Source organism: Eubalaena glacialis, chromosome 7 (assembly GCF_028564815.1).
Source record: "Eubalaena glacialis isolate mEubGla1 chromosome 7, mEubGla1.1.hap2.+ XY, whole genome shotgun sequence".
Classification (NCBI taxonomy): Eukaryota; Metazoa; Chordata; class Mammalia; order Artiodactyla; family Balaenidae; genus Eubalaena; species Eubalaena glacialis.
The window spans coordinates 22338006-22358399 of NC_083722.1; the positions used below are offsets into that span (position 1 = coordinate 22338006).

The 20394-nt window shown below is 43.6% G+C and overlaps 1 protein-coding gene and 2 non-coding genes across 3 annotated transcripts; 1 reads left to right on the top strand and 2 right to left on the bottom strand.

Moving 5' to 3' along the window:
• Positions 1-895: 895 nt before the first annotated feature.
• TRNAM-CAU (transfer RNA methionine (anticodon CAU)) lies at positions 896-968 on the top strand. Its single transcript has one exon. It is a non-coding gene; the product is annotated as a tRNA-Met (tRNA).
• A 2517-nt stretch (positions 969-3485) lies between these two features.
• On the bottom strand, positions 3486-3559 carry TRNAT-CGU (transfer RNA threonine (anticodon CGU)). Its single transcript has one exon. It is a non-coding gene; the product is annotated as a tRNA-Thr (tRNA).
• A 6583-nt stretch (positions 3560-10142) lies between these two features.
• Positions 10143-20051, bottom strand: GPX6 (glutathione peroxidase 6). Its single transcript, XM_061195855.1, has 5 exons — positions 19907-20051; positions 17668-17821; positions 13032-13149; positions 11954-12053; positions 10143-11175 (listed from the first exon to the last, which is right to left on the bottom strand). Exons 1-5 carry the CDS (start codon positions 19991-19993, stop codon positions 10969-10971), a joined length of 666 nt encoding a protein of 221 aa, XP_061051838.1. The 5' UTR covers positions 19994-20051; the 3' UTR covers positions 10143-10968.
• Positions 20052-20394: the final 343 nt, after the last annotated feature.

Below are 20394 nucleotides of genomic sequence, written 5' to 3' on the forward strand. Positions count from 1 at the left end.
AAAGAGTACCTCGCCCATAATAAACACTTAATACAGTTTGCTATCATCATTTGTATCACTTACTAGTATTCACTGAACAACATTTGTGTGTGTGTCAAGTGTTCAGTCTTTTAAATAATACTGTGAGATATTATCCCATTTTACAGATAATGAAGTTTTTAAAATTGGCATATTCCCAAGAAAACCAAGTGAATTATTTTTCCTAACTTAATAGATGGCACATACAAGATTTACACTTCAGTCCTACAGTTTCAATTTTGGGACCGTTTCTTACTTTGCCGGATTGAAATCCAGTATATTCTTTCTCCATTCTCAATCATCTCACCTCATCTCTTCCACCTTATCTCGCCTCTATTTACATTATTCTGGACTTCTAGCCAGAAGAGAAGGGCGTTCAGGTCATGGTCATGGTCATGGTCATGATCAAAGACATCGATTGTAAGAGAAACATTGGCAGGCAAGGAAGCTCCAGAGCTAGATAAGGAGACAGCAGCTTCGCCCTCAGCAGAGCTAAGCATTTTTGTGTGTCCTTCATTGTTGCAGTCTGGAAATCTTCATGCCTGTGGACCCAGCTCAGGCCCCTCGTATCTGTATGTCACTTTCTACACATGTTGTGAAGTGGGGCAGTGTGAAATCTAATGAAGTCTAATGTCTCCCAGCAGTAAGTGGTGTTTAAGGCATAATGAAAAAAAAATTCACCATGTGGCATATTTAATCAAGGATAAAATCCTGAAATACTTTTGATCAATCATTGTGACATATTCGGAGCAACGGTAAACATATGCCCTAGCACATACTCTTATTTTGCACTCTATTCGAAAAATATAACTTCCTGGAAAGTTCGTATAAACATGAAAGAGAATCGATAGTTCTACCGAAACTGAAACAAGCCAGTGCCTTCTTAGCGCAGTAGGCAGCGCGTCAGTCTCATAATCTGAAGGTCCTGAGTTCGAACCTCAGAGAAGGCAAGAGAGTTTTGTCACTTCTACATACTCTCGTTTGAGAAAGAAACAGCGTAGCAAACAAAATTATCCCACTGATCGAGCTCTGCGGTGTGAAATCTAGGTACGAGGACTAACTCCCAGTCAATCTGATGTGATTATACGTGGGGCTGTAGTCCTTCAAGAAATTCAGCAGGTTTCTTTGGTTCCAGTTTCCTTTGGCAGCAAGACAGTTTTTCAATACGTTGACTACAGTGCACACCCATACCATAAATCTGTATTAACTGTCTATTTGCTGCCCTAGAAAATTAGCAAAAATTTACCACCTTAAAATAGCATAAATTTATTATTTATCAGTTCTGGAGGTCAGAAGTCTGAAATGGGCCTTCAGGCACTAAAATCAAGGTGTGGCAGAGCTGCCTTCTTTCTAGAGGCCCTGGGGAGAAATCATTCCTTGCTTTTTTCCAGCTTGTAGACGATGCCCCTATTCCCTGGCTCATGTTCACATCACTCTGACCTCTGCTTCTGTTGTCTCATCTCCTTCTCCGACTCTGACCCTCCTACCACCCTCTTATAAGGACCTTATGATTACATTGAACCAATCCAAATATCCAAGATAATCTCCCTATCCCGAGATTCTTAACTTAATCACATCCCTTTTGCCTTGCAAGATAGCATATTCACAGGTTTTAGAGATTAGGAAAAGGACATCTTAGTCTACCTGCTGTTCCCCAAAGATTCACACCCATCCCACATGGAAAAATATTAACCCCATTCCAATTTCCCCCAAGTCTTAACTCATTTTCAGCATCAACACATCTAAATCTCGTCAGTTCAAAAATTGCAAATATCATCACCTAAACTTGGAATGAGTGAGGCTCTGTGTATAATCAATTATGGGCACAATTTTTACTTTATTGATTGCTTATTTATGTGCTAGATATCCTTCTAAAATATTTTATGTGTATTTACCCCTCAAGTCCTCCCATTAACTCTATTAGGTATTTCTATTACTATTTCCATTTCACACATGAGCACAGTGATGACCATTGAGATAAAGCAATTTGCCAAAGGTCCCTTAGCTAATAAGTGGAGCAGCTGAGGTTTGAATACAGACAGTGTGAACTAGTTCAATAAAGCCCTAATCAAAATGAATGGAGGTGAGGTCCAGGCATTGTTGGGAGTCAGTTTAATGATTATTCAATATTGCTAGTCATGGTTCTTAGAGCAATAATAGTGGCCACTTTGTAACTATTTCTCATTAAAAAGTTAAAAAATAATTTTTTAACATTTGCCAGTGATTTTACCAAAGGACAGGATGACACTCTTTGGTTACTCTGCCTCCACCCTATACTCTCCCCATATTCTTTCACTGCTTTATTTTTCTCTGCAGACTTCATCAGTATCTTATATGCTTACTTATTTTACACACTCATTTCTTTATTTTTCGTGTCACCCCCCACCAGAATGTAAGATCCATAAGAGGAGGGCTTTTTGTTAGCTTTGTTCGCTGCTGTATTTCCTGCCCTTAGAAATATGCCTGGGGTGGTTACCAGAGGCAGGGATTGGGGGTGGCGGGCAAAATGAGTGAAGGTAGTTAAAGGTACAAACTTCCACTTATGAGATAAATAAGTCCTGAAGATGTAATGCACAGGTTGGTGACTATAGTTAATGATACTGAATTGTATATTTAAAAGTTGCTAAGAGAGTAGATCTTAAAAGTTCCCATAACATGGGGGAAAAAATGTAACTGAAAATAAAAGAAAGAAAGAAAGAAGAAGAAAGACAGAAATATGCCTGGTACATAAAAGACCAGCAGTTTACGCTGTTGGATTAATTGATGAATGAATAGGAGACAAAAAGACACAGAAGTTCCATAAATCTTTAGGGCTGAAACTCAATTGCTTTAGATATCTGGCAGAATTCTCCAACTTGCTCTTTTCTCACAGCAACTTTGTCCTAGCTCTAGAATGTTTGCGTTTAGGACATTTTTCCTTCCAGTTGATCATCATTCCTGAAGTATTCTAGTGTTTTCCTTAAGAGAAATAACATGGGAATATACTGTTCAAAATGGCAAGTATGCCCCTGCAAACATCCTAATTTTCCTTTATAGCTAGTAGTGGATTCATTGTTCATTAATTTATCTTATTTAATGAAATCAATTTTAGAGCTGGAGATTGTTAGACTCTAGAGAGATTATACATATCTTCCTGTTTGGGTACTTCAAACTGTAACACGTTGTAGGTGCTCAAAAACATTTTACCACAGTTCAATGCAAAACCTATTTGAAAAGTGATTGAGGTAAAGTCACATGCAGTATTCTTTGGAGGTGGTTTGCATCTGAATTGTCATCTCCCTAAGAATCTACTTCTCTTCAAAAGTAAGGAATCTGAGCAAATTGCAGTCAAATAACTTGTAATATATCTGACTGAGTTCTAGCGCTGTAAGTTTGGTGAGAATTTGTGGGGGATTAGTAGGAAGACACAATTAACTCGCCAACATAAAATAAATTTTCAGGAAGAGTTGGCTTCCGGGTAAAACTCAAGGCCCTACTGGGAGTCGAACCCAGGATCTCCTGTTTACGAGACAGGCGCTTTAACCAACTAAGCCATAGAGCCACCTGACAGACGATAGCAGAGCCGAATCTACCCCATTTTACTTCGATTGGGTGAAAAAAAATGACTTTGCACTGTCCAGTGTTAATCTGTTGCCTTTAGAAAATATGCCAACTCCAGGAAGATGCCTCGCTTCCTCAGAACGCGCTAGGGACAGAAAAATACGAAAGGAAAAGTGATAGGTAGGTGTAGCGTTAGACAAAGGATTTTTCTGTTATCCCAAGGAAAAGCGTTACAGAAAGTCGAGGCTAGGAAATAAGCGGTAAAGACTTTTACAAGGAAATATGTCTTTTAAAAACTATATGTAATTTTTAAAAAACCTTCAAGGATTTGCATGAAATAACTGGCCATATGTGACAAAGTAACTCATTTGAGGTACCTGAAGGTGCCGGATTGGTGGGAGGAGGAACGTGCGTCTCTCGGGTGGAGCCGAGGAGGCTGGGCGTTAAGGCCATCTTCCTTCAGCTACAGGTGTCAGCCCGTTTAGTTTCCCTCCAAATCCCGTGCTGTCATTCTCAAGAGCACGGTCAAGATCTGTTGTAACAACCTTCCACTTGGAGCCACTCAAGGGGTGTGTGGAGGTGGGAGTGCGGACAGGGAGGCAGGAACCTCTGCAGCTTCCGCCTCAGGAAATTTGGTGAGCACCTGAAAAAATCCAACCAGGAAAAAGGCTGTTTACTTCAGTTCCCCCCAATTTTTGTCCTCCTCTGTTCCTCTCGGACTAGGTTTTCACACTCAGGTAGTTCTGAAAATCAGCTCGTAGAAGAGGTAACGCCTTGTCCCCTCTAATCCGGTCCCTGCACCCTACGGTGACCCCCCTTCCCCGCACCTCCCAGTCGCATCCTCTCGGGGACGAGCAGAGAGCAAGGCTGGAAGGCTCTGGACCACTTCGCGGCTGCGCGCCCCCAGAAGGCCCCGCGTGGGTGGGGGAAGGGCCGTGGGAGTCGGGATGAGTCTGGGGGCCCCCAGGACAGGGGGGAACTGAGACCACTGAGGTGATGCTGGCAGGGAGGCCGGGACAGGAGAGGGGAGACCCGAGGACCAGTCCAGACTGCGTTCGCGGGGTCAGAACCCGCAGGACCCGGGTGGGTACGAAGACGCGCATCACGGATCCCGGCCCTGAACTTTGGGAATTCAGGCCATAAACATATTCAGCAAAAAAGTGGGTCTATCGCACAGATGTTTCTTTCCATATCTTTTACAACAGGGTCTTTATTAAAAGGTCGGGGCTCGAAGTCCAGGTGGTTAGGGATGCGGGGGCAGGGAGTGGGGAGGGGAGTTCGTCTGCTTTCCGGTTGCGGACAAGAAATATAACTTCTCTCCGCCGACGCCTAAACTCAGCCGGCAAATCTGAGACTCATCTCAGGGTCGTCACAGTTCCAAAGCCAGGTCGGCCATGGTGATTTTCAAACGTTTTCTCGATGACTGATTTTTCTAGACTCTAATGGATTTATTCTCTGTCTACCTCCTCGTTGTCATGAGAGACCGCACCAGAGGCGAAACTCGGGGCTGCTGGGTCCGGGTTGGACGGACAGAGGGGCGACCACCCGAAACCGAATTTTGCTCTTTCTCGGTAGCTGGGAAGACTCATTACAGCGCAGAGAATCAGGGAGGATGGAGCACCTGATATTTGGTGCGTGGGAATCTAGGAATAGTCTGAGCTTACAATTTTAACTCTAATTTTACCTGCTTGAAGGACGTGAAGTTCCCGACGAGTGTCTGTTGAAAGGGAGTAGAGAAGGTAATGTACACAAAGTTCACACTGAATTTACTTTCCTTATATGTCTTTTGAGCATTAGAAATAGCTGTAAAGTAATTTGCTTTTTTTTTTTTTCGTATACATAGAGGTAAATTGCCTAAGCGATCCAAAGCGTTGGGGGAGGGCGCTGGTCTCTTGAGGTACGGAGATTCAAATCTCACCCCTGCCAATCATTTTTGTACAGACCTTTCCATAAAGGGGAGAGAGCCCTTCCAGTTGCTTTTTTGGGAGTTGATAATTTGGCAGAGACGTGTTCAGGGAAGGACTTTGTCTTAACCATAATAAATTAAGGATAATTAAGGTTCAGTTAAAAAAAAAAAAAGCTTTCCGGTTGCGGACAAAAAATATAACTTCTCTCTGCCGACACCTAAACATATTTCCCCTCATTTTTCAGATCTTTGGTCAAGACTTGTAGTCCAAAAGGATAGACTTTTCTTTTTGTAAAAAGATTTTATGTTGTATAGGTAACATTTTGACAAGTCCCAAACCTGAAAAAGTGTCAAACAGACCCTCCTTACCCCTCACCACCGTGCCCCCGCTCCCTGTCCCCACTCTCCCACCTCACCTCCACCTCCCAGAGAGGGAGCCTTACAGCCTTACAGACAGCTTGTCAGCCTTACAGACACACATACTCATTTTTGTGTTTCCTTCCAAGGACAAGTGCATGCATATAGCATTAACCCACTTTTTACTCAATGAGAGTGTACCAAACACACTCTTGTGCACTTGAATCACTTCTAATATCTTGGAGTGATTCCACAGAGAAACATAAAGAACAGGATTTTTGCTAAAGACAGGCCAAGGTAGAGGACTAGTAGGGAAGAGGGCTCAGAGAAGCCTGACTAAAGTTTGGTCAAAAAGGAAGTCTGCCAGATAATACACCTTGAATTTGGACCCAGGTGGAAACCACAAAGGTCAGAGACTGAGGAAACAGAAAACCAAGGGGCTGAATTGTCCATGTCAGCCCTGGGGTCCTAGGAACACCTAATGGCTGAGCGGGGGAGGCACTGTAGCCGTGGCCATGAAGAGGACATGGTAGCCACATGGAGTACTAGAGAGATTTTCCTCATTCATCCTTTGTCAAAATTTCAATACCTTCTGCTGATTCTCCATTCCCTAGAGCAGTGGTCTTCAAATTTTAGCCTGTACTAGTATCACCTGGAAGGCTTTTTAAAACACAGATTGCTGTTCCCACCCACACCCCGGCATCCTCACCCTCCCCAACCCTCGTTTATTATTCAGTAAGTCTGAAAGTGATCTAAAAACTGCATTTCTAACAGGTTCTCAAGGGACTCTGTTGGTTGCTGGTCAGAGGGCCATGCTTTGAGAATCAACTCCCTAGAGATAGAAGGCAAGAAAGAGAAAATGTTGACTGAGTGAGGACCTCTATTGGGGATTCCTCTGAATAATGAGTTGTTCATGGAGGGTAGTAGATGGTCTCCATGGCCTTATTCAGATGTGCTTGAAGGATTGTCCATCCATCCCTACCTGCTCTGAGTGTTGGCCCCTAATGGCCCATAGCTGCCCCTTTTTCAGAGTATTACCTTCAGCTGCCGTATTCTTCAGAGAATTTCCTTCAGCCAAAGGGAGCTGTCTCATATCAGTTATGCCCCTGGGGCTCGAGGGTGAGCCCATAGCTAAGGATTGACAGACATGAGTTACAAAAGCCCATCTCTCTTCCTTCAAGATGGAAATAATTATAGTGCAATTTACCTGAAGCTAAACTCCAACAGAAATTGCATCCTTACTTCTCTCTTTACCCTGCCCTATTCTGCTTCACTGATTCCCTCTTCTGAGACCACTCTCTCAGTAAATTATGTGTACCTTACTGCTAGTCACAGCTTCTGTTTTCTGAGACCCGAAGCCAAGTCAAGGAGTATTCACGAGACCACAGAGCAAGATTCGATGTGCTGGCTATGGGAGGGACTTTGGCTACTCTTTATCAGATTTGGGGAATCCAGCTTCCAGAACTAACACAGGCACTCTCAAAGTCCGACAACCACCAGTGTCCATGCAGTCTACAGGGAAGATACTACATCTATGCAATAACTGTCATGGGGGAGACAGTATTGGGGCCTTACTTCCAGGGATGGGCTGCTTAACAAACTGGGAGTAGGATGATTAGAGAAGGTCTGAGTCCTGGTTCTCTGAACTTTAGAACATCCCTGGTCTGTCCAGGGACTCTCCTCAAAGGTTTTGTGATTAGCGGAGCCTTAGTGATTTTAGATGCCTGCTAGGTGGTTTGTAGGGGTAGTAGATTTATGCAACAACACTAGTCTTAGATTCAATTAGCTCAAGTCTATCTAATTTAAATGATAAATTGTGGGAACCTCTGGTTCGAGGAAAAAATTTGCAGCAATAGTAGTGCCAGTAATGATGATGATGATCACCATGATAGTCACTGTAAAGTTTTTTTTAACAAACAAACAAACAAACAAAAAACTGCGGAGTTTCCCTGGTGGCGCAGTGGTTAAGAATCCGCCTGCCAAGGCAGGGACACGGGTTCGGTCCCTGGTCCGGGAAGATCCCATATGCCGCGGAGCACCTAAGCCCGGACGCCACAACTACTGAGCCTGTGAGCTACAACTACTGAGGCCCGCGAGCCTAGAGCCCGTGCTCTGCAACAAGAGAAGCCCGCGCACCGCAACGAAGAATACTGGCCGCAATTAGAGAAAGCCCGCGCACAGCAACGAAGACCAAATGCAGCCAAAAATTAAAAAAAAAAAAAATCTGCCATCAATTTAATTAAATTAATTTATTTATTTGGTCGTGCCGCGCGGCTTGTAGGATCTTAGTTCTCCAACCAGGGATTGAGACCGGGAATTGAACCCAGGGGCACAACAGTGAAAGCCCGGAATCTTAATCACTCGACCTCCAGGGAACTCCCTCATAGTAAAGTTTTAACTGCTATAACAGACTAGCGTTCGAGACCCTCCTGGGCAGTCTGCCCCTCCCAGAATGTTCTGCCTGTGACTTTCCTTGGGGACTAAAGTCTGTTACATGAATTGGTGAGGAAGGGAGAAGTGGAAAGCTGTATCCCTTGATCTTCTCTTTATAAAGACTTTATCATCATCATCATAATCTGCAACATTCTGATTAGGACTGCTGCTTCCACACCTGCCCCTCACCTGCACTCACCTCCCAGTGCAAGGAAGTTTGTTTTTCATTTCTCTGTTCTTGGCTCTCCCCAGAACAACCTTTCTTTTCTCTTCAGGGCAGCCACTGGAGGGCACCAGGAATATGACACCTGGATTTTCCAGAGCAGTGGCAGGACTGAGATCTCTCCTGACACTCAGGCATAATGCACTCAGGTTGAAGCCACAGTCCTCCACCTTCATCACTTTAGGTCTTTACTATGGAACAGGTGATATTGTTCCCCTGGAGAATTCACTTTTGTCCAGCAACTACAGTTTCCTGGTTTGGACTGAACCAGTATCTTGAGAGAATTCTATACATTGGGTCATCCCATCCTCCTCCACCCACTTCCTGCACCTCGAGTATTCTGATCTGAAAATAGTAACAGATTTGGAACCCTTCTGAGGACTGTTAAGGTTCCTGGAGGTTCTCAAGAACTGCAGAGATTTCAAAGAAACTAAAACATGAAACACGCATTTCTCAACACCACTGTAACTGGTTCTGTAATCCCCTCACTGCCCTAACTGCCATAGTGCCTAGTAAAAGACTTATGACGTCTCAAATCCTGTGGGTTATGGCCAAGGACAGCCAGCCTTTTTCTTTTTTCTTTTTTTTTTTTAATTTTATTTATTTATTTATTTATTTTACTTATGGCTGTGTTGGGTCTTCGCTTCTGTGCGAGGGCTTTCTCTAGTTGCGGCAAGTGGGGGCCACTCTTCATCGCGGTGCGCGGGCCTCTCACTATATCGCGGCCTCTCTTGTTGCGGAGCACAGGCTCCAGACGCGCAGGCTCAACAATTGTGGCTCACGGGCCTAGTCGCTCCGTGGCATGTGGGATCTTCCCAGACCAGGGCTCGAACCCGTGTCCTCTGCATTAGCAGGCAGATTCTCAACCACTGCGCCACCAGGGAAGCCCTCTTTCTTCTTTCTTTCTTTCTTTTTTTTTTTTTTTTTAATCCATTTTTTTCTTACTAGAATTTGAGTACTATGAATTTTTAGAGTCTTAAGAATCACTTTCCTGGTCATTTCTGGCTTAGTCTGTCAATTTTCATGTTGCTGTATGAAGATTGTCAGGGACCACATTTCTGTTTAGGTACAAAACAGGATTATAATGTTTGACATTACTCACCGATATTTAAATTCTGTGTACTTTTTTTAGTGCAAAAAAATCTTTAAGTGCAAGTACCTATGTTCATAGTAATTTGTGAAAAGGAAAAGAAGAACACCTATTTTATTCCTCATGCAATCTTCTCTTTCCTGTTTCTGATATTCCGAAATCTGTCTTCATATAAAAGACTGAACTTTAATTATAAAACAGCATGGGCTAGATAAGGCTTCCAGCATGTTCTTTACTCCTGTGATTAGGAGTGGGTTTTGTTATGCTTTTCTTCTAATTTAATGTGATTTTAGATTTTTAACAGTGAACAGAAATTAATTTTGTAAACAGAAATATATGCATATTTGTTGAGAGAGAGAGAGGAGAGAGAGAGATTTTTTAAGAAGCAAGGATTCCTCTCACATAGGGGTTCCCCAGGAGACCTGAATGGGGAGAGGGGTACAGGGGGCTGACTCCAAGAGGTCTATGTTCCTGTCACAGCAACTCTGTGAGCAGCCAGTCCCACCCAGTGTTCTTGGATGGGCCAAAAAAAGGTCTAGAGCACTTTTGTGAAAACCAAAATACTAAAGAGCTAGGTGAGGTAGTCAAGGAAATAGAAACAAAGTGAGAGAGGAAGTGGTATGACTCCACACAAAACATGGGACTGGGAAAACACCAACGGGAAGCCAGATGCTGCAGAATTTTTTTTTAATTTGAGATAGTGACAATGATGAGTTTAAAGGGTGAGGAAAAAGCCCATCATTCAGAAAGAAGGAACATCCCTGCCCAGGTGCCATGACCTGAATGCACTAAGGGACAGGCACCAAAGAAGGTTCTGGTAGGGTCCGACCCACAGGGGCTTTGGGATCCACCATCATGGAGATGCCCCTCATTTCATGTGAGTTGAGGTTTCTGCTCTCACTCTGCCTTCAGAGATCCTACAAGAGAACTACAGGGTGTCAGAGAACTAAAGGAAAACTAACTAGGGAGAGGAAGAGTTTAACGTTGCATGCCTGTCTTGGAGGAGGGAAGAGGCTGTTAAGGAGATATTGAGAGTCTTGCTGCCAGTTTCTGTTTTCTTTAAACCTTCAGGATGAGGAAGGAGGGTGTCAGGACTGCTGGGGATTACTTTTTTAGGGACATGGGTAGTCCGAACCATCTACCTATAATATGATTTTCCTTTGGAATGGAGTGGAATAAACTTGATACTTTGGGATCAGACAGTTGGGAGATAGGTTTTCTTTCCCTTAATCTCCACACGCACACACACACACACACACACACACACACACGCACAGGTATTTGGGCCGTACAGGATGTTTTGGTCATGTGGAAGCTGGGTAGGATGGAATCTGGAGCAAAGATAGATCCTTAAATGTGTTCTTCAGGTAGGAGGCAACTTCTGATGATGTCTGGCCCTTCCTATTTGCTTTTGAACTGCTTCATGTACTCCAGGATGTCTGACTTGACTGTGCTGATGGAAGCCCGGTGGAACCAGCGCATGATAGGGACTCCATCAGGCCCCACCAGGAACTTCTCAAAGTTCCAGCGGATGTCATGGACCTTCATGGGCTCCCAGAAGAGTTGGCTTGATGAGCCCAAAAAATCAGAGGTTGGAGGGCAGGAGTTCTGGAGCAGAGATATGGAAACAGCAAGACAGTTTTTTTTCTGCTTCTGTGTGGTCCAGTCTTATCCCTACCCCTAGAAATTCTGCTCACCATTATATATCTCAATATATTAACTACTTGACATGCTCCTAACGAACCACAGACATTTCAATACATCACTACCAGTACAATCAAACAACCAAGAGCTAGAGAGTATGATAGCAAATAGAAAATTTTCCTCCTTACCCTGTCTCTCCCTCACTCCCATGATTATATCATGGTGCTTCAATGAAATACTATCTTCTGTTTTCTTTGGTTAGTCATAACATTTCTTTAGCTTCAGTTTCTTTAGCTGAAAAAAAGGGGTCCTTCTATTCTGGGCTTATGTGGTTCTAACACTCTGTGACTCTAAAGTTAATTACCACATGACACTCTACATATCTATTTCTATATTTGTCTCTCTGATTAGATATGAATTCCTTCAGGGAAGAGATTATACCCTATTAATATTTGTTAACTCATTGTGCAGCACAGTTCTTGCACACAACCAGGGATTTTATATATGATTGTTGAATGAATGAATCATTACCATTCTGTAGGGAAGGTCAGTCTATGTTAGAGCAATCATATGTTATATGTTTCCTCTACTTGAAGCTAAAGCCTCACAACAGATATTGCCATGATCCGTGAACTAAGCATTTCTTTCCAAGGAGTCCAAACTCAATCCTAGACTTGAGCCCCACACTTTCAGGGCATCTCTACCTACCTGACCAATCCTTACCAGGTTTATGTTTGCTTACCTTCAGGAAGCTAAAGACCTTCTGTTCTTTTTCTCCATTCACATCCCCTTTCTCAAAGAGCTGAAAATTGGGAACAAAGCCACCACCTGGACGTACATACCTGCAATGAACCAGAGTGTTTCTGAGAGGATCCAAATTAAGAAAAGTATGGATAATAATGGCCACCACAACTTAACCACAAAAGGAAATTAGAGGTAAAGAAAGAGGGGCCGTAGACAGGGAAGGTGAGGAAAGAGGTCTTTGGGAATCAGGACTTCATGCACAGGCTTTAGGGAACCAATGGAGAATTCCAAGAAAATTGGAAGGCAAAACTTACTCAGCCATAAAAAAGAATGAAATAATGCCATTTGCAGCAATGGATGGGCCTAGAGATTGTCATACTGAGTGAAGTAAGTCAGACAAGTAGTCAGTGAAGTAAGAGAAGGAAGGACAAATATGATATGATATCACTTATCTGTGGAATCTAGAAAAAAATTATACAAATGAACTTATTTACAAAACAGAAATAGAGTCGCAGTTGTAGAAAGCAATCTCATGGTAACTGGGGGGGGGGGATAAATAGGGGGATTGGGATTGACATATACACACTACTATATATAAAATAGATAAGTAATAAGGAGCTACTGTATAGCACAGGGAACTCTACTCAGTACTCTGTAATGGACTATATAGGAAAAGAAGCTAAAGAGTGGATATATGTATATGTGTAACTGATTCACTTTGCTGTAAGCAGCAACTAACACAACATTTTAAATCAACTATACTCCAATAAAAATTTTTAAAAAAGAAAATTGGAAGGTTAGGATTCTTGATTCATTTCTATTTCCTGTATCTTCTCCTTTTTCCTGTGCTTCTTTTACATTAGATTTCCCGTAGTCTTACCATTAAAGTACTGAAAGGTAGAGAGAATTATTGAGCACTGCCAGTAGGGCAAGACTGAATTCAAAGCATCATAATGATGTTCTTGAACCCATTAATCTGTCAGTCACCCCAGAAGTCTCCAGAATAAGAAGCCTCTAGGTAGAATGTGGAAGGAAAATCCTGACAGGGTCTTGCAGGGTCCCAAGCAGGCACTTACTTGAGCCCCAAAAGGATCTCTGAATTTTTTGCTGGTTCTTGTTTTCCAAATTGGTTGCAGGGAAAGCCCAACACAACTACACCAAAAGGCTTCAGCTCCTCCTGTAGTGCATTCAGTTCTGTAAGTAGAGAGTGAACTGCATGGATAGCCCGGCCAGCAGCCTTACCTTGAGCAGTAAAAGACCACTGATTTATCCATTTATCACATGAGTAAGCTGAGGACTATGAAGGGAAAGGTTCAAGATTACAGAGATTGAGGAAACAGAGCAAAAATCTAGAACACAGGTTTCCAGAAGCGCATCCCAGTATCTGCCATTTTTCTTGTGCAATAGCTCCCATAAGTGGCTCCACTTCATCATCCAATAGGAGCCCTCCTTTAAAAGCACAGATTGGTTAGTACTCTGTGTGTGTGTGTTGGGGGAAGGGGGGGGTTCTGCTTGATTCTGATTCAGACTTCTGAAGAGAAGTCCATTGCCTTCCTAAGTTGATGGATTGATTGATTGATCAAAAATGTTTTAAGGAAAGGCAAACAAAATGGACATGCTACCCCCTTCCTCCTACTATGCCCCATGATGACACAACCTGACACTCCAGTCACCTTACCAGGAGCACTCTTTGGTGCTCTAACCTGGGAGTTGCTGAGGGAATCAGTGAGATGCTAAGCCTAGCTCCAGAGCATTCTCTACCTTTCTGTCAGTTCCAGTGACATAACTGATGCCATTTCCCTGGAACACTCACTGGGATTCTAGGCTACAAACTCCAACTGTTCTTTACCACTGCCAGGAAGCTTTCCAACTCTCTGTCTGGACTTGTACCATTATTTCCAACTTTAGCCATTTTCGGTTCAGATTTACTGATTCCGTGACCAGCACCAGCCAGTCTTATTCAGACTCGGCTCTATCTGCTGGCATCTCCCCCAAGGACCTCTTCTTAAAAGAAAGTGCCTTTTTCTTTTTATATATTTATCCAGTTACTATCCCTCTTATCTTTAGCCATCAAGAATATTTCCTTCCTGTTGCGGAAATACCTAGCAAACTTTGGTTCTAGTCCTTTGGCAAGTTCCTTAAATTCTCAATGTCCTCATCTGGAGTAAAATTTGAATTAGATGCTCTTTATAATTCTCATGAACTAGTTTAATAAATTATAGCACAGCAATACGGTGGAAAACTATATCTTTTTTTTTTCTTTTTTTGGTCTTGCTTGTTTTTGGCTGTGTCACGTGGAATGTGGGATCTTAATTCCCCATCCAGGGATGGAACCTGTGGCCCCTGCAATGGAAGCACAAAGCCCTAACCACTGGACCACCAGGTAATTCCCTGGAAAACTATATCTTAAAATGAATGAGGAAACTCATCATGTGGTGATATGGAATAATGTCAAAGATATTTTATTATGTTAAAAAGCACTGTGCGGAATCATTTGTGTGTGTGTGTGTGTGTGTGTGTGTGTGTGAGAAAGAGAGAGAGGAGAGAGAGAGAGAGAGAGAGAGAAACTGATTTGCTTGCATATGCATTAAAGATTTATGCAGGGACTTCCCTGGTGGTGCAGTGGTTAAGACTCAGAGCTCCCAATGTAGGGGGGCTCAGGTTCGATCCCTGGTCAGGGAACTAGATCACACATGCATGCCGCAACTAAGAGTTCACGTGCTGCAACTAAGGAGCCCACGTGTCTGAACTAAGGAGGCTGCCTGCTGCAACTAAGACCTGGCACAACCAAATAAATAAATAAATAATAAAATAAATATTTTAAAAAAAGATTTATGGAAATGTACACCACAAACTGATGACACTGGTTGCCCAAAGGGAAGGGACTGTGGAAGATTTCACTGTAAAGCCCTTTTGTACATTTTAAATTTTGAATCTTGTGACTGTATTACCTATTCAGTAAGTTTAAATTAAAACTGAACTAAATTAAAACAGATTTAAAAGCAGATTTACATTCCATGGAACTTCTGTTTACACCTCACAAATTTTTAAGCTTACCATATTTTTCAAGCTTAACTTTTTGAAGAGAGGAGAATCTCCACTTGCTAAATGATACTAAACTGTTGTTTAGGCTCTTATAATTAGATCCTGAGATTTTTATAAAAATTTTAAAAAGTAGTCTTTAGCTTTTCAGGTTTTCCCTAGAGTTGATTGTACATAAAAATAATAAATGTAATGTGACTCCCAAATTCTTTTAAATGTCTTGATCTTTTCAAAATCTGTAATTTGAGAGTATCTTTTTATGCACAATTTCAACATTAAATTGAAAAGGTCTTTAGCTTCTTTTGGTAAATGTGAATCATTTGGTTTTTGTTGTGCTTTGGTGGAGGGGGTATTTTAATATAATTTTTGCCTGAATCAAGCAGTCCCCACTGTCTTAGTCCATTCAGGCTGCTAAACAAAATATCAGACTGGGTGGCTTGTAAATAAATAAATGAGAAATTTATTTCTCGCAGTTCTGGAACTTGGAAGTCCAAGATCATGGTGCCAGTATGGTAGGGTTCTGAACAAGACCCTCCTCTAGGCTGCAGACTGCCAACTTCCTCCTGTGTCCTCACATGGTGGAAGGAACTGGGGAGCCCTGTAGGGTATCTTTTGTAAGAGCATTAATCCCATTCGTGACGGTTTTACCCTCATGATTCAAGCACCTCCCAAAGGCCCCACTTCCTATTGCCATCACACTGGGCATTAGTTTCAATACATGAATTGTGGGGGGACACGAATATTCAAACCGTAGCACCCGCTGAATGTTAATTTTCAAATATCAAAATTTGGTGAACCTGGACTTCCCTGGTAGTCCAGTGGGTAAGACGCTGTGCTTCCATTGCAGGGGGCCCCGCGTTCGATCCCTGGTCTGGTTAATAGATCCCACAAGCATGCCACAACTAAGGAGCCCACCTGCCGCAACTAAGGGTCCGAATGCTGCAACGAAGATCCCGCGTGCCGCAACTAAGACCTGGCGCAGCCAAAATAAATAAATTAATTTTTAAAAAATTTGGTGAACCATATATCTTAGAAGTGAGATTGCAATATGCCTAAATTTAAGTGGTGTTTAAAAAGGAGAAAATTGTTGGATTTCTTATTATCGGAGCGCCATTAAGAAAAATTGATAGGACTTTATATTTTTGATCAGTTGACTAGATACTGATGTCAATATATGAAAAAATTTCTTAAAATTCGTTCATGTATTTTTTTGATCCATTTTTTGGTGGCACTGGTATAATTAATCTTTCTAATTTATCTTGAACTTTTAAAAAAAGCTGAAAATAAAGTTCTTGGCATGTCAAAAACTCCATCTATCTCTAGTATAATCCATCTAAAACTTTAACCTTTTCTGGATCAGCAGGAATTCCAAACTCGTCCCCATGAGTGCACAAAGAAAATGGAAAATCCACCTCGCCACCAAAGGTTGAGCCAAGTTTGGAGAGATGAAGCATTTTCCCAAATAGCTCTCACTCCAGTTAAATACTATGTAGATAGTAAACTACATTTCCTCTTCTCTGCCATTTGGAGGTGCCTGCGGAACCCAAGGGTGTTTTCCAAAAGATCAAAGATCAATCCTCTTTCCTGTTACCAGAAGTCACCAGTGAGAAAGATAAAATCAGCCCCTGAAAGCTAGATTCTGGCCTGGGAGTCACAGCTAGGGTTTGGTGTTCTCCTGTTGAACATAAACAGTTTAACAGAAGATCAATATCATACAAGTGACCATGATGAATCAAGACAAAAACAAGGACCACTCCATAATCATGTTTCTTTTTTTTGGGCTGCGTTGGCTTTTCGTTGCTATGCACAGGCTTTCTCTAGTTGTGGTGAGCGGAGGCTACTCTTCGTTGCGGTGTGCGGGCTTCTCCTTGCGGTGGCTTCTCTTGTCGCAGAGCACAGGATCTAGGCACGTGGGCTCCATAGTCGTGGCTCACGGGCCCTAGAGCGCAGGCTCAGTAGTTGTGGTGCACGGGCTTAGTTGCTCCACAGCATGTGGGATCTTCCCGGACCAGGGCTTGAACCCGTGTCCCCTGAATTAGCAGGCAGATTCTTAGCCACTGCGCCACCAGGGAAACCCCTTAATCATGTGTTTTAACCACACAAAACATGAACATTATCCAGATCACAAAAATGACCAAGCATCATCCTATTCTTACCAATCTAAGTGATTGCTGTTTCTTTACCCTTGCTTTATTCCTCCTACTCTGTAGATATGATTTATTAAGATACCCAGTCACTTACCTGTGCCCATTTCCTGACAGCATCCAGTCCAGAGCAAAGCTTCAATTCCTTGAACCCTTCCCCAAATCACCTAACACAAGCCGAGATCCTCAAATCCGTTCTAACATCTTCTTACTAAGAGCTCCATGGTTGTCTACAGTATGTGTTTTCCCTCAGAACATCGAGCAACAAACTCAACTACAGATATGTTCCTGGTGGTCTTTGACTAAATCTTTGGGAGAATCTTCGTTCTCAAATCTGGAGGTAATTCTCCTGGCATTCTAAGGAGCAGAGAGCAGTGGCAGGATTTAGCGGAATAGAGGCACATGATCACCTATCCCCCCCCATCCCCCTGCTTCCTCCTAATAACAAAGTAGCAAAACCTTCTGGAATTAGAATATGGTCATCTGACAAAGCTAGTTCCAAGAGAGGTGAAACATGAGTTCTTACCAGGATACTGAGCTGCCAAGCCTCAATAGGTGGCCACATTGACAAAGAGGACATGCTTGCCCGCATACTGCTTGAACTGGATATACTCCTCGCCATTGAGGGTGAGGGCTCCATACTCATAGATGGTGCCTGTCACCCCCTTATAGCAATCCACCTGGAATGTGACAAAAATAACCATAATGATGCGATGATAAGACAAACGATAATCCCCAATATCTGTGGACTTTTTTTAAACTCTAAGAACTGAAGAGAATTTTCCAAGTGATATTTTTAGTTATGGCTAATGCCACAGGTAGAACTTATATCTTCTAACTTACAATCTTTTTTTTTTTTTTTAACGGTGGGACAAGCACTTTATAATCCTCTTCCTGGAATATTAACACAATTTACCTCCATTCTCCGATCTACAATTTACCTGCACTCTCCTCCACATCCTACACCGCATTCCAGTCATCCCATCCCTTCTCAAATATTCTTAACAGATTTTGGCAGAGTTTCTCATAACAGAAATATGTTTTACATAAATTTCTCATCTATATATTCTTTTTTTTTTTTTTTGCAAGGGCTTTCTCTAGTTGTGGCAAGTGGGGGCCACTCTTCATCGCGGTGCACGGGCCTCTCACTATCGCGGCCTCTCTTGTTGCGGAGCACAGGCTCCAGACGCGCAGGCTCAGTAGTTGTGGCTCACAGGCCTAGTTGCTCCGCGGCATGTGGGATCTTCCCAGACCAGGGCTCGAACCCGCGTCCCCTGCATTGGCAGGCAGACTCTCAACCACTGCGCCACCAGGGAAGCCCTATATATTCTTACATAGTAATTTCCTTCCCCCAGAGCCCAGCAAATAACTTGTTCCTCCTCTGGATCCCACTGAAGGCACTTGCCAGAGTTTTGTTGGTGGGGGCTCACTGGTACCTACAGAATTCGTCCTCGACACCCCTTTCTTCTTATCTCTATGTGAAACAGGAAGCAAAGGGAAGAGACTTCCTACCCAGAAGCATGCCAAGCGAAAAAGCGGACAGGACCTGGAGCAAAAAGCTAAAATACTGTTATCTGAGGAGAGGGACTCCTGGAGATGTGGAGAAAAGGCATAGAATTTTAGAGTAATTTAAGTGAGCTTCAATTACTCTAAAATTCTATGTACATAAATGTCTGCCCCATGCAGTGAAGGAATTGCTTGTGGGTGAGCTCCTGTGGGGAGAGTGGGGCAGAAAACTCTTTTATCATTTTCTAAGCCTGTTAGTTCTGTCACTAGGATACCAGGCATAGCTTCCCCTTCATTATCCTTGGAGAGAAGGAGGCTGACGCAGGGCAGGCACGTTCCCTGTGTTCCATACATCCATACACATCTGTGCACAAACATTAATCCAAATATTTGAGAGTATTAGCCTAAGAAAGCCACCATGAAAGGGTTGTCATCTATGTGCCTGCATTCTCTTTTGCATTCATGCTACCTCAGCTCTGTGCTGAAGAGTTTCTAGCATTTGCCTTTCTTTCTAGTACAATTTTTTTTAAAAAGTGGAAATCATCCTGTGAGCTGTCATTTGTGTGCCTCCATTTTCCTTGTCTTCATGCTGCCTTAGCTCTGGGCTCAACAGCTTCCAGCTCTCTGTCTCACACATGGATATCAACCTGTGATCCAAGCTTTGTTTCCAGGATGTCACATCACCTCCCCTGAAATTAAAATTGGCCAGCAACTCTCTGGGCCTTTTGTGTTTTATTATTCCCTGACCAAAAAGAAAAGAAAAAAACCCTCTCCCAACCCTAAAACTCCTTAGGGCACATTTCAGCACCAGCTTCTTTTCCACCTGCCCCGGGGTTTCACCCTCCCCAAGAGCAACCAGTTCAGCTTCCCTCGAATCCAGTTGCTACTTCATGTCCTCTTTCCCGGACCCGCAATGGTGCCTGAGGTTCCAGACCAGAGTGGAGGGGACGGGCTCTGGGGTATCAGGCGGCCACCAGGGGAAGTGGCAAAGCGAAACGCAGCGAGAGCAGCCTGCGTCCTTCTCCCACTTTCGGCCCAGTGACCCACCAGGCTCAGGGGAGACGATCCACGCAAAGAGAGTTTAGGAGAGGCTCTGCCTCACAGGACAGCAGTGGCAGTGGCAGATGTCAGTTTGGAAGGGCTGGGAAGACGGATCTCGTCCTTCGTAGAGGGGGAGAAGGGAGAACTCCTTGCATCCTTGGCGGCCAATTTAGTCATCACGTGCTGAAATCCGCCTGGGTTCCCTGCGGGGCACTCACCTTCATCTGTTGCTGTTTCGGGGTCGGCTGAGCGAAGCCGACCAGGAACAGTGAGAAAAGACAGCAGGCCCAGAACTGCGGGATCATGGCTCGGACTAGGAGTTCTAGGCGAGCCTCAGGTCCCCAGGGATCTCGGCTCCTTTTGAGCCCCTGGCACAGACCAGTTTGAAGATGCGCTCTCCAATCGCAGAGCAGCATTAGCACACGGGCAACCCCCCCTTCCCCGCCACCCCGCTCTCCCTCCCCTTTCTTCTTCTTCCCTCTCCCCAACCTCCCCCTCCCCCTCCCCCTCACTCCTCCGCCCACTCCCGCAAGCCCTGAAGGCTCAGCACACCCAGTGCCTCCGGGTCAGGCCACCCGCTGGTGTTCTGGCGCCCGTGCTCTGGCAGGTGGAGGCGGAGGCTTCCCTCTTTGGAACTTGAAGTACTGTCTCTACCTTCTCCAGGCAGTTCCTAGGTGCTGGCTCTGCATCCAGGAAGTAAAGCCAC